The sequence below is a fragment of the Tachyglossus aculeatus genome, chromosome X1 (genome assembly GCF_015852505.1).
Source record: "Tachyglossus aculeatus isolate mTacAcu1 chromosome X1, mTacAcu1.pri, whole genome shotgun sequence".
Taxonomy (NCBI): Eukaryota; Metazoa; Chordata; class Mammalia; order Monotremata; family Tachyglossidae; genus Tachyglossus; species Tachyglossus aculeatus.
The window spans coordinates 18,171,700-18,184,955 of NC_052101.1; the positions used below are offsets into that span (position 1 = coordinate 18,171,700).

At 43.2% G+C, this 13,256-nt stretch overlaps 1 protein-coding gene across 1 annotated transcript in view; it reads right to left on the reverse strand.

Annotated features, from left to right (window-relative positions):
* The window catches only part of PKHD1 (PKHD1 ciliary IPT domain containing fibrocystin/polyductin), a 388,392-nt gene that overhangs the window by 187,697 nt on the left and 187,439 nt on the right, over window positions 1-13,256 (reverse strand). Inside the window, exons 43-47 of the mRNA XM_038772975.1 lie at window positions 12,895-13,007; window positions 9,758-9,863; window positions 9,137-9,271; window positions 6,171-6,306; window positions 2,948-3,194 (exon numbers count right to left, since the gene is read on the reverse strand). Coding sequence (XP_038628903.1) covers window positions 2,948-3,194; window positions 6,171-6,306; window positions 9,137-9,271; window positions 9,758-9,863; window positions 12,895-13,007 — 737 coding nt within the window. The remainder of the gene's footprint in view (window positions 1-2,947; window positions 3,195-6,170; window positions 6,307-9,136; window positions 9,272-9,757; window positions 9,864-12,894; window positions 13,008-13,256) is intronic.

Sequence of the window (13,256 nt, forward strand, 5' to 3'; positions counted from 1 at the left end):
CCCTGAGGAAAATGCATGGTCAGTGATGTGAACTCAGTCCCTGGCATACAAGGAAGTCATGTCCAACTGGGGAAAGGAGAGTCCCATAGGGAAATAGTGACAGGGAGCTTAAAAGGTCCATTTCTGAACTTAAGGATGAGTACCAAAGACAAACACTTAACTTCTCTGTGCCTCAGTTACCTCACTGGTAAAATGGGGATTAATACTGTGAGTCCCATGGGGGACATGGAATGTTTCCAACCTGATTAGTTTGTACCTATCCCAACACTTAGTACAGTTTCCAGTATATAGTAAGTGCTTAACAAATACCATTAAAAAAAATAAAATGAAATGAAATAACACAGTTCTTCTAGGCATCTTTTAGGGCAACTGAGAGAATCAGAAAATTAGTTAGGCCAGTGGCCTGAGCTTGTATGATAATGTTTACACTCTTGAGACAGGCACATGGTCAAAAAAAGGCATGGCACACAGCTTTTTGCCTCAGTTTCCCTCCACCCACCACTCATGACCGTCCCCATTTGCTGTCCCAGTCAGATTACACCTTGCTGCAGAAAGTAGAATTTAAAGGAAAAATGAGAATCAAAGCAATCTTTCTTTGCTCACATATGAATCTAAGTGCATTTGAAGTCATTTTAAATGTCTGACCACCCACATGCCTACCAAGAATCTGTGCTTCAGTTATCTTATCAGTAAAAGGGGGACAAAGAGTGTGAGCTCTGTGTGGAACATGGACTTTGCCCAATCTGATCATCTTGGGCTCATAAGGATCATGGCTGGGCTCATAAGCAGCATGGCTCAGTGGAAAGAGCCTGGGCTTGGGAGTCAGAGGTCATGGGTTCGAATCCTGGCTCTGCCACTTTTCAGCTATGTGACTTTGGACAAGTCACTTCACTTCTCTGGGCCTCAGTTACCTCATTTGTAAAATGGGGATTGAGATTGTGAGTCCCACATGGGACAACCTGATTACCTTGTATCCCCCCTAACACTTAGAACAGTGCTTTGCACACAGTAAGCGCTTAACAAATACCATTATTATAGAGAAGCAGCATGGCTCAGGGGAAAGAGCACGGGCTTTGGAGTCAGAGGTCAGGGGCTCAAATCACGGCTCCGCCAATTGTCAGCTGTGTGACTTTGGGCAAGTCACTTCACTTCTCCGTGCCTCAATTCCCTATTTGTAAAATGGGGATTAAGACTGTGAGCCCCACGTGGGACAACCTGATCACCTTGTATCCCCCCAGAGCTTAGAACAGTGCTTTGCACATAGTAAGAGCTTAAAAAATACTATCATTATTATTATTATTATCTTGTATCTACCCCAGCATTTAGTACAGTGTCTGGCACACAATATGCATTTAACACATACCAATTAAAAAAAAATCTCTGAAATTGCCTGGGGGTATGGTGTGTTACTGGACAGAAGGGGCAAAGTTATTATCTTAAAATCAAACATAAATACTCTAGACTGTAAACTCGTGGGCAGGGAATGAGTCTGCTTATGAGTTATATTATACTGAGTATAGTGAGTTATACTAGTATAGTATAGTTATATTATACTAGCATAGTATAGTATAACTAGTATAATGAGTATAATTAACTAGTATAATGAGTTATATTATACTCTCCGGAGCACTTAGTATAGTGCTCTGCACACAGTAAGTGCTCAATAAATACGATTGAATGAATAAAATAGCTCTCTCATTAGCACTTTAGCCTTAATCACTTGTAACGACCAAGCAACGTTACAATTCAGAATCGTCTTGGCAGGCTGTTGTGATAGAAGCAGCCAAGACCCACTGTGAGCCAAACAGGGTCTTTTCGAAAACCCCCCTCCCCAGCTGATCCTTTCGGCTTCAGGTTTTAAGGAAGACTCTCCCAGCATACCCTGGACCTGCCAGGTGGAGGGTGCATGCTTGAAGGGAAAGAACCCCAAGCTGGAAAAAGGAGCTCAGGAGTTGTCCGAACCGGCTGCAGAAGTGAATTTGTGCAGAGGCTGACCGGGCTCTGGGCTCAGGTCAAACTGCTTGCATTGTAGGGAGCTCTCCGGCCCGCAGAACTCACACAGTCTAGAAGACTATAATACCCAACAACCCCAAACTGAAATTTACTCTTCAAATCCACCCTCTTGCCTCACATTTCTCCCACTTGCAGGGGCAATGGGGTGGCCCAGGCCTCTGGGAAGCAGCATGGCATAATGGATAGAGCACGGGCCTTTGATTCAGAAGGTCATGGGTTCTCATCCCGGCTCTGCCTCTTATCTGCTGGGTGGCTTTGGGCAAGTCACTTCACTTCTCTGTGACTCGGTTAACTCATCTGTAAAATGGGAATTGAGATGGGGAGCCCCACATGAGACAGGGACTGTGTCCAACCCAATTTGCTTGTATGCACCCCAGTGCTCAGTACAGTGCCTGGCACAGAGTAAGCACATAAATACCACAATTATTATTATTACTTTTCTTCCTTCCTGCTTTTCTGCTCGATGACCTAGGGCAGGTAGCTCAAGCATCAATCCCCAGATCACGTGGATGACATCAGTCACACTGACTGAGCACTGAGGTTGGCAGAGCACTGTACTAAGCAATGGGGAGAGTCCAATATTACAGAATTGGTAGACACATTCCCTAACAGAATCGGTAGACAGAATTGTTTAACAGAATCGGTAGACAAAATCGCGTACAATACAAAGGCAAGGTTGTAATACTAGCAGTAATTGCTAGCGTTAGTGTAATAGCCTGGCATTTGGTGGTTCAGAGAAAGGGTGATTGATCAATCAATCAATCAATCAATCGTATTTATTGAGCGCTTACTATGTGCAGAGCACTGTACTAAGCGCTTGGGAAGTACAAATTGGCATCACATAGAGACAGTCCCTACCCGATAGTGGGCTCACAGTCTAAAAATTGATTGATTGATTGGCTCACAGTCTAAAAATTGATTGATTGATACATACAAGCCAATAGTCATGCGATGGAAGACGACACCTCCATGGCAAACGCTGCCCTGGGCAGCCTGACTGAAGCTTGTGTTCACCAGACAAGACGATCCGAGGGTCTCCACGGTTGGGAGGACAAGATTTCCCACTTGTCCTGACAAAGAACCATCCAGGTCTTCCAACATGGCTGCGTGGGGAAATGGAAAAGCCACTCGGTTTGGGGAATTTGCAAACCTGAGCTGCTTGACCTTCACGGTAAATCCACCTGAAACAAGACCAACCGACAGACGGACAGTCAAACAGCTGCAGGAGTCTCCTAAGGTGAAAGGAGAGTTGAGGGTGCCGGGACTCTTACTCAAAAGAGGTTCTAGAACCAGGTCAGGAACCAGGAATTCTGTGGGACAGGTGTAGGAGGAGTAAGAAGAAACAGGAAGAGGGTCATGCATTCCCAAGTAGCAAGGGTGGCAGCAACTTGAGGGAGTAAATCAAAGCCTGAGTGACTTCCTTTTCATTTGAGATACCAGATAACTTGCTTTTCTTTTAAGAGAGATACCAGATATCATGACTACTATTTATTATTCTCCCGCTCATTATCCTTTGACCTCTTCTTCAATACATGTGACAGCTATTCCTCCCCCAGCCCCTGGGAAAGTCAGAGGAGCCAATAATAATAATAATGGCATTTATTAAGTGCTTACTATGTGCAAAGCAATGTTCTAAGCGCTGGGGAGGTTACAAGGTGATCAGGTTGTCCCACGGGGGGCTCACAGTCTTAATCCCCATTTTACAGATGAGGTAAATCAGGCACAGAAAAGTTAAGTGACTTGCCCAAAGTCACATAGCTGACTTGAATAAATGACCTCTGACTCCAAAGCCCGTGCTCTCTTCCTCTGAGCCTTGATGCTTCTCTGAAACATCTTTTGGCATTTGGAGAAACTGAGGTCCAGGAAAAGCATGAGCTGGAAGGTCAGATGACCGGGGTTCGAATCCCTGCTCTGCCCTTTGCCTCACTTCTCTGGGCCTCAGGTCCCTCAATTGTAAAACGGATATTCCATATTTAAATCCTACTCCCTCCTTCTTAGACAATGAGTCCCATGTGGGATAGGGACTGTGGCCAACCTAATTATCTTGTATCTACCCTAGCAGTAGTGGGGTACGTAGCGCTAACAGTGCTTGGCACATACTGAGCATTAATAAGCATTATAATTAGTAATAACAATATTAATAATAAGAACACCTGTTCTTCCTCTCCCTTAGACTGCGAACCCTGGGTGGGACAGAGTCAGGTCCAAACTGATTATCTTATATGTACCCCAGCTGTTAGTACAGTCCTTGGCACACAGTAAATAGTCAAAAAATACCATCATTATTAAAAGAGACAGTGAGTTGGTGATGGATTTAGAAATAGTGGCAGCAGCTTTATTGACTAAGGGTCTTCCTCTGGGCAGCACTCTGCACCACAGCTAAACCTGGAAGGGTTTGATATTCTTCAATCCTCAGGCCTAACCAGAGGGGTCAAGAAAGTTGACACGGAATAGCTGCCCGAACGCACTATCCAGACAATAAGCGGGCAACACCCACTGGTATCCAACCCTTCAAATTCAGGTATCCCAGGAGGAAAAACAAATTTTGAGGACTAGCTCAGTTCCTAACATCTTCATATCCCTTCTCAGCCTGTCAGATACTGTGAATAATGAATGACACTCAATTTAAATCTTCAAAATAATAATAATTATTATAGTATTTGTTAAGTGCTTATTAGGTGCCAGGCACTGTACTAAGTGCTGGGGCGGATACAAGCAAATTGGGTTGGACACAGTCCCTGTCCGATGTGGGGCTCACAGTCTTGATCCCCATTTTACAGATGAGGTAATTTAGGCACAGAGAAGTTAAATGACTTGCCCAAGGTCACACAGCAGACAAGTGGCAGAGCTGGGATTAGAACCCATGACCTTCTGACTCCCAAGCTCGTGCTCTTTCCACTAAGCCACGCTACTTCCTCTGAGAGTGGCCCCAGAGTAACAATAATATTCATTAGGCATTTGAATAGCGCTTACTATGTACCATGCACTCAGGGGTGATTATAAGATAATTGGGTCAGAAACTGTCCATGTCCTACATGGGACTCATGGTTTAAGTAGAAGCGAGAAGAGTTATTTAATACCCACTGGACAGGGGAGAAAACTGAGGCTCAAAGAAGGAAGTGACTTGTCCAAGTTCATCCAGCAGGAAAAAGGAAGAGTTGGGATTAGAACCCAGGTCCTCTTATTCTTAATCCCAAAATCTTTCCACTAGGCCTCAAGGCTTAGTATACTTTGGCCACCTTCCTTGTCATCCCTCCTCATGGTTAGGAATGTACCATTTAGCATCCAATTGCGGTAACCAATTATCAATTTACCATTCATGAATTTACCCAGTTCCTTTCTGAGTCTATTGACATTTTCAGCTTGCACAGCTTCCTGTTTAATGAATTTCATCTGCTTGCCATCCTTGATGTGTAAAATGTTCTCTTCTGTTTACTCTCCAGTTCTCTGACAGCTATAAATTAGAAGATTAAGCCTAGGATAATAGGGTTTAGCCTCTCTGATGCAGGGTGGAAGGTGCGGAGGAGATGAAAATGGATGGGGCACATATTTCATGTCTATACTGATTTGTTTGTAGCCACCTCAGCACTTAGAACAATGGCTGACACATAGTAAGTGCTCAATAAATGCCACAATTGTTATTATTATCATTATTATTACATATTTTGATTAGCAGACTACCGATATCTTCTTGGGTTGGAAAAGGATCATGAGGATATCTGACAGCCCCCTTTTTCCTTTCCTCCTTCCCCTCCCCACAGCACCTGTATATATGTTTGTACAGATTTATTACTCTATTTATTTTACTTGTACATATTTACTATTCTATTTATTTTGTTAATGATGTGCATTTAGCTTTAATTCTATTTGTTCTGATGACTTGACACCTGTCCACATATTTTGTTTTGTTATCTGTCTCCCCATTCTAGACTGTGAGCCCGTTGGGTAGGGACCATCTCTATATGTTGCCAACTTGTATTTCCCAAGCACTTAGTACAGTGCTCTGCACACAGTAAGTGCTCAATAAATGTGATTGAATTAATGAATGAATGAATCCCTGTGCCGTTCATTCCCTGCTGGGTACTAGGCACTACACTGCATGCGCTCTGCACACAGTAAGCGCTCAATAAATACGATTGATGATGACAATGACTTACCCTGTCCTCGATAGCAGCCTGCACAGGTCCTTATGGCTATGCAATTGTTTCTATCAAAATTCACGAACGTTGTGTTAGATACCATCAGATCCCATCTTTTAGGGGTTTGCAGCCCAGATGCCATGCAGAAACTCTCCTAGCATTGAAAAAAATAAAGCAACATGGAGCAAATGATCAAATGGAAATGCAATTGTAAATAGAAAACTGAAATTAAATCGAATTGACCAAACTTCCCATTTTTTTTCTTGCTCCTGCTGCTCTTGGATATCAAAGTTGCCAGTGGACAGTGAGTGGAAGGCAATCTGCTACAAGTCAAAACTCACCTGTGCTGGGCAGCAGTGGCCTGGGAGAGAGTCAAGTTTACTGCATGGAAGGAGGCCGTGGTAAACCACTTTCGTATTTTCACCAAGAAAACTCTATGGACACACTACAGGAATGATTTCAGTTGGAGAGTGGGGCAGTTTGGGAGAGATGAGTCCTAGGAATCGCAGACAACTCGACAGCATAAGGCACGATAAGTCAAGGAGAGAACAGAGGCCTCAGTTTCTGCATCCTCATCACATCATGTGTGGCAGCTAAGAGCAGGTGTTATCACCTTGTTTGGCTGATGAGGAAATCAAAATTAAATGAAGTCACCTGAATTTCCACAGGACCCCTAAGTAGTCAGCAATAGAACTGTGTAAAATTCACATCTCAACTGCCCATCCGGTTCTATCCTTCTCTTGACACAGCTGAAGAAGGATGAAGTGAGAAGCAGCGTGGCTCAACAAAGACCAAGGGCTTTGGAGTCAGAGGTCATGGGTTCAATTCTCTGCTCCACCACTTGTCAGCTGTGTGACTTTGGGCAAGTCACTTAATTTCTCTGGGCCTCAGTTACCTCATCTGTAAAATGGGGATTAAGACTGTGAGCCCCCCATGGGACAATCTGATCACCTTGTAACCTCCCCAGCACTTAGAACAGTGCTTTATACATAGTGTTTAATAAATGCCATCATTATTATTATTATTAAGTAGCTTGGCCTAGTGGATACAGCATGGACCTGGGAGTGAGAAGGTCCTAAATTCCAATTCTGGCTCTGCCACTTGTCTGCTGTCTGACCTTGAGCAAGTCACTTTGCTTCTCTGTGCCTCAGTTACCTCATCTGTAAAATGGGGATTAAGACTGTGAGCACTGTGTGGGATAAGGACTGTGTCCAACCGATCAACCTTTATCTACCCCAAGGCTTAGAAGAGTGCCTGGTGCTTAAATCTCACAATTATTATTATTATTATTATTATTATTATTATTGTTATTATTATTATTATTATAGTACTCCCCAGATCTCAGCCCAACCTAAATCTATCAGCTTGTTCCCCACCCTCCCACCTCCAATTCTTTGGGGACACCCTGGGAACACAGGTCATCATCCATCTGGGGAGTAACTATAAAGTCTCCTCTCTACCCTCATGCATGAATGAATCTATCTGGACAACTGATTTCAACAAATTATGTGCTTAGCATCTCATCCTCCTCCTACATAAGTTCCAGCAGGCAAAGGCTCCACAGAACAAAACCGGAGAGTTTAGTTGAATGTTTGCACCAGAGAATTCAGATGGCACATCAAGAGTTTAGAGACACTCAGTTGAAAGGTGATTGTTGTGATCCCTGCACTCCAGCGATGTGATGATCTCTGATTACATCATGATGTAAAACCCTTGTTATAATTTACATCTGAATTTAGGTCATTCTTCCATGAACAATGACATCTACTTGGCGCCATTTAAAACGTTGCCCCATTAATTGAACAGCAAGTCTACAAAGATCATTACTTCTAAGAATACTAGGGAAATAAGGATAACAATAATTATAATAATTGTGATATATGTTAAGCACTTACTATGTGTCAAAAAGTGTACAAAGTGTTGGGATAGGTAGAAGGTAACCAGCTTCTTGTGGGGAACAGGCATTGAATCCCCATTTTGCAGATGAGGGAACAGAGGCCCAGAGAAGTGAAATGACTTGTCCAAGATCACACAAGATAAGTGATGGATCCAGGACCAGAACCCAGTTCCCCAGACTCCCAGGTCTGTGGTCTTTCCACTACACCACACTTCTTTGAGACTCCCCTCTCAGTCCCGTGGTATTGAAACAATTTGGGGAAAATTTCCTGACCAGCATCCTCTCTTGAAATGATGTCATTTGATCTAAGCAATATCCCTGAGTTGGAAAATTTATCTGGGAAGAGGGAAAGACTGGTTGTGATTTTCCTCTAGAAAGGATGGTCCAAAAGAGGCTTAACTAAGCATAACAGGATGGAGTTGGGCACAGGAAAATTTAGCCTTAATAAGAAGTGGTTAACAAAATCCTAATAGGGATGCCTATTAGACTGTGAAATAGTCTCTCAGGGGAAGCTGTAGAAATGGCAGTAGAAGTCACTTTCATTGCAGCTGGACAAAGCAGGGGGGATTGTGCTATGGGTTATAGTATCCTCTAGTTTTCCATTCCTCTTACAAGAACCCAACGTGAATTCACACGAAGTAAGAGACCTGCCTGCTCTCCCCTCAATTTCTCATCCCTGCCGGTCATGTCCCCACTGGGGCACGGAGTACAATCATTGAGTAGGCGGGCACAGTGCAGCACATCATGAAGCATGCACAAAGGTGATCTGATGTGTGTGGAATCCATTTCCAGCTAAAGTGAGATGGGTGGATGCCAGTGGCAGGCCAGACTGGCCCCATGACCCAGGAGCTGGTTGCTTTGCATCCCAAATTGGCCAGTTTCTCTCCCGGATCACTGCCAGGCCCTGTCTACCTCCCAGAATGCCCTCACTGGGTCTTTACCCAGAGACATTCACTCCTCATGGAAGAGACCACCCAACTTCCAGCAGCTTCACCCTGCAGTGAGGTGGGTTGGACTCGTCCCATGATACAAGCTCTTAATAATTGCTTGCGATGATGATGATGATGATTTTGCTTTAAGCACTTACCTTTTGAGTAAAATGGCCAAGTAATAAACTGTCAGTAACAGAAGTATTTTCATCACTTTCCAAGATGTCAATTCCAAAATCTTTGCATGAATAAACCTGGAAATTTTGGAGTTGCAGGTTGCTACTTCTAAAAATCTACAAAACAATCAGAGACATTGTGGCTTGATTTATTTCCCGTTGATAATATTCTAACATGCTTTTTTATTGAGTGAAAACAGAGAGTCTTTGACCACATTTAATAGGACCATCTTCCCCATGTTGTTTGGCAGTCCACCTTCAACAGTCTCGTCTGACAGTAACTACCACCTCTCTTTCTGCTCAAAACAACTGACAGAGTAAGGAGCACAAGACCATTTCCCCATCTAACTGAAGTGTCCGCCAACTCGGGTGTATTGTCTCTCCGAATTGCGTAGTACAGTGTTCTGCACATAGTAAGTGTTCACTAAATACTATTGATAATGATGATCAAAACTGTTACTTTTTTTGACCGTTCCCCAGTGGAGCACTCTTTTGCACAAAAGGCTCTCAATAATGCTAATAAATGAATGAATTGAAAGCGTGAAGAGTAAAAGACACCAACACATGTCTTGGATGGCAAAAAGAGCCATGAATCGCACTTACCTGAATTCCACCTTGATTTCCCCACGTTGTGAAGTTCTGAAACAGACATGGGCTGCTGCCATTAACCTGGAAAGGATGGTATCTGGGATACACAAGAAGACCAAACCTGGACACAAAATGATATTGAGGTGGTGAGTGACATTTTGTGTTTAACATACCTCATCATCACGCAAACCCCAAAATCAAAGGAATGTAGAAAACACAAGACTAAGGCATCCCCGTCACTCCAGTTGGGGAACTCTGACAGAATTGAGTTTTTCTTTTTTTAAAAATGGAATTTGCTAAGTGCTTACTATGAACCAGACATTGTACTAAGTGCTGGGGTTGATACAAGATAATCAGGTTGGACACAGTCTACCTCCCACATGGGGCTCACAATCTTAGTCCCCATTTTACAGATAAGGTAACTGAGGCACGGAGAAGTGAAGTGACTTGCCCAAGGTCACACAACATACAAGTGGCAGGGCCAATATTAGAACGCAGGTCTTGACTCCTGGGCCTGTGCTCTATCCCTTATGCTACACTGCTTTCCTGAGTTATTCTCTCCTGTTTGTCACAGGCTACGTCATCTGCAGGCTTGTCTAGCAAGAGTTTAGAGCAGTTCCTGTTCCTCAGATAGTTTAATAATGGAAAGTGCTCAACAGCTGGATGGTTCCTCCAAAATAACTGGCAATAACTGAATTCCTGAGCAATCTCAGCTACCCTTCAATTGTGAAAATAATAATGAGATTATCAATGGGCTAGGTAAATACTGATCATAAGGATATGGGATTGTGATTAGAGTATCTCTGACAAAATATCTGGGTCTAACTGAAGTGGTACTGATCATAAAGATATGGGATTGTGATTAGAGTATCTCTGACATAATATTTGGGTCTAACTGAAGTGGTTTTACATGTGAACTTCCTAGCCAATGGATACAATGGTAAGTTCTGGCCAGAAAGTCTTATTTATGAACAAATCAATATTAATGTGCCTATCAACTGCATTGTATTGTACACTACCGAGTACACAGTAGAGTGCTCTGCACAGAGTACACGCTCAATAAATACCACTGACTGATTTGAGAAGGAAGATACCTACATGGAAACGTAAGGATGCTTATCCAAACTTGTTTTGTGGAAATAAGAACAAGCTATGAAACATGGTTGTGCTGAAAAGCAGAGGCTAATAAAATAGAATGTGATATAGATTACCTGGTCTCCCTCTTCTTAGACTGTTACCTCTATGGGGGACAAGGAATGCGTTCAACCTGTTTATCTTGTACCTTACATATATGTGCTTGGAACATAGTAAGCACTTTACAAGTGACACGGTCATTATTAGAATCAAATCAAACCACAGACTGAGATAATCCTTGAATATGAAAGGAACTGTATGCACCAACATACACCTTTGAGGAGTATGACTTGACCCTAATCAGGTGAGGAGGGAGTTAAAACAATGACCAATCAATCGTATTTATTGAGCGCTTACTGTGTGCAGAGCACTGTACTAAGCGCTTGGGAAGTACAAGTTGACCACAACACTTTGACATTCTAACAGTAATAATAATAATAATAATGACAATTTTTGAGTGCTTACTATGTGACAAGCACTATACTAAGCACTGGGGCAGACAGAAGATAATCAGATCCACCGTGGGATTCATGCTCTAAGTGGGAGATAGAACAGATATTGAATCTCCATTTTGCAAATGAGGGAACTGAAGCACAGAAAAGTGAAATGTCTTACCCAAGTTCACACAAGAGGTAAGTGGCAGAGCTGGGATTAGAACCCAGGCTATCTGCCTCCCAGCCCGTGCTTTTTACACTAGGCCATGCTGCTTTTCACACCTTTCAACAGGGTGATGGTTTTCCATGAATGGTAATACCACAACTTCCTCTCTCTAACATTTAATGAATTACCTGATGTAGCTAGTGCCGTGAGGAATGGCAAAGTGCCCAGACTGGAGAGAGCTGTTTTGTGCTGCCAGCGAAGATGGCATTGCTCAGTTATTACCAGGTGTTTCCTCCAATATAAGCAGCACTGAGGAAATGCCACAGCATCAGAGACTTTAAGAAAAAAAGTCAGAGTGCATACTGAAAAGACTATTATGGGCTTCCACTCTTTTCCATTGCCAAAAAGACCCTAGCCAGAGTTTTCCTGGATCAACATCAACCGGGTTACCTAGAAAACACACTACAGTAGTAGAGTTCTTGCATCTCCACCACTTGTCTGCTGTGTGACTTTGGGCAAGTCACTTAACTTCCCTGGGCCTCAGTGATCTCACCTGTAAAATGGAGATTAAGACTGTGAGCCCTCCGTGGGACAACCTGATCACCTTGTAACCTCCCCAGCGCTTAGAACAGTGCTTTGCACATAGTAAGTGCTTAATAAATGCTATTATTATTATTATTATTATTATTATTACAGTATTAAGGATCAGCATCTGCTGAGAAGCAGCATGGCCTAGTGGATAGAGCAAAGGCCTAGGAGTCAGAAAGATCTGAGTTCTAATCCCTACCCCACCACATGTCTGCTGTGTGACCTTGGTTAAGTCACTTAACTTATCTGTGCCTTAGTTACCTCATCTGTAAAATGGGGATTAAGAGTGTGAGCCCCACATGGGAGATGGACTGTGTCCAACTTGATTAGCTTGTATTTCTTCTACTGTTTAGTAAGTGCCTGGCTTGTAGTAGGCACTTAAATAACATCCTTTAGCTGACACCATGCGAAGAAGGTTCCCACACTGCTGGTGTTAAATTTAAGTCAACTGAGAGAAACCTAATGCTTTGAAAGAGACTGGCAATAGGGTCTATACCACTTTCCCAAGGGCTGCTAGTGCTTTGCTGATATGTTATGAGCCCCTCCTGAGTCATTAGCGGTCATTGGTGGCCCTGCTCCCAGGGCAGGTTTGGAGGGTGATTGGGATTGTGAAGTCTCGTCCGATAAAACAGAGTGGTTGCCTGACTGATCCTATTGATTAAAACTCAAAAAACCATTGAGATGCTCATGGAAAGCCACCAAGGCAAATCAACCGGCCAGAGCTCAAGCTATGTGTAAGAGGATAAGTGGATCATACCATTATTGCCCAATGGAGTGATGGCACAAGAGTTACAGTCGCGCATATAAAACAGACCAATTTCTCAGAGTACCTTGTGCAAGAGTGTGCGACGTTCTGAGAGAAGGACAGGAGGGGAGCTCGGGACGTCTCATTGGTCAAGAGATGAAAGAAATATCCGTACCCAGCAGAGCACACCATGTTCCCCTGCAGGGAGTAATGCGATGGTTAGAAAGCTTTCCCAGATTTGCTAAGATTGCTGGAACAAACTCCGTTTTAATAGTGCTATTCCTCCCCTCCTTCCTCCTCTTCATCTCCTTCTCGCCAATAGCCACTAGCAATGTTTCCTGATTCTAAATCCCAGGATTCATCAATTAATCAGTCATATTAATTGAGCACTTTACTGGGTTCAGAGCACTGTACTACGCACTTAGGAAAGTAGAATATAACAGAGTT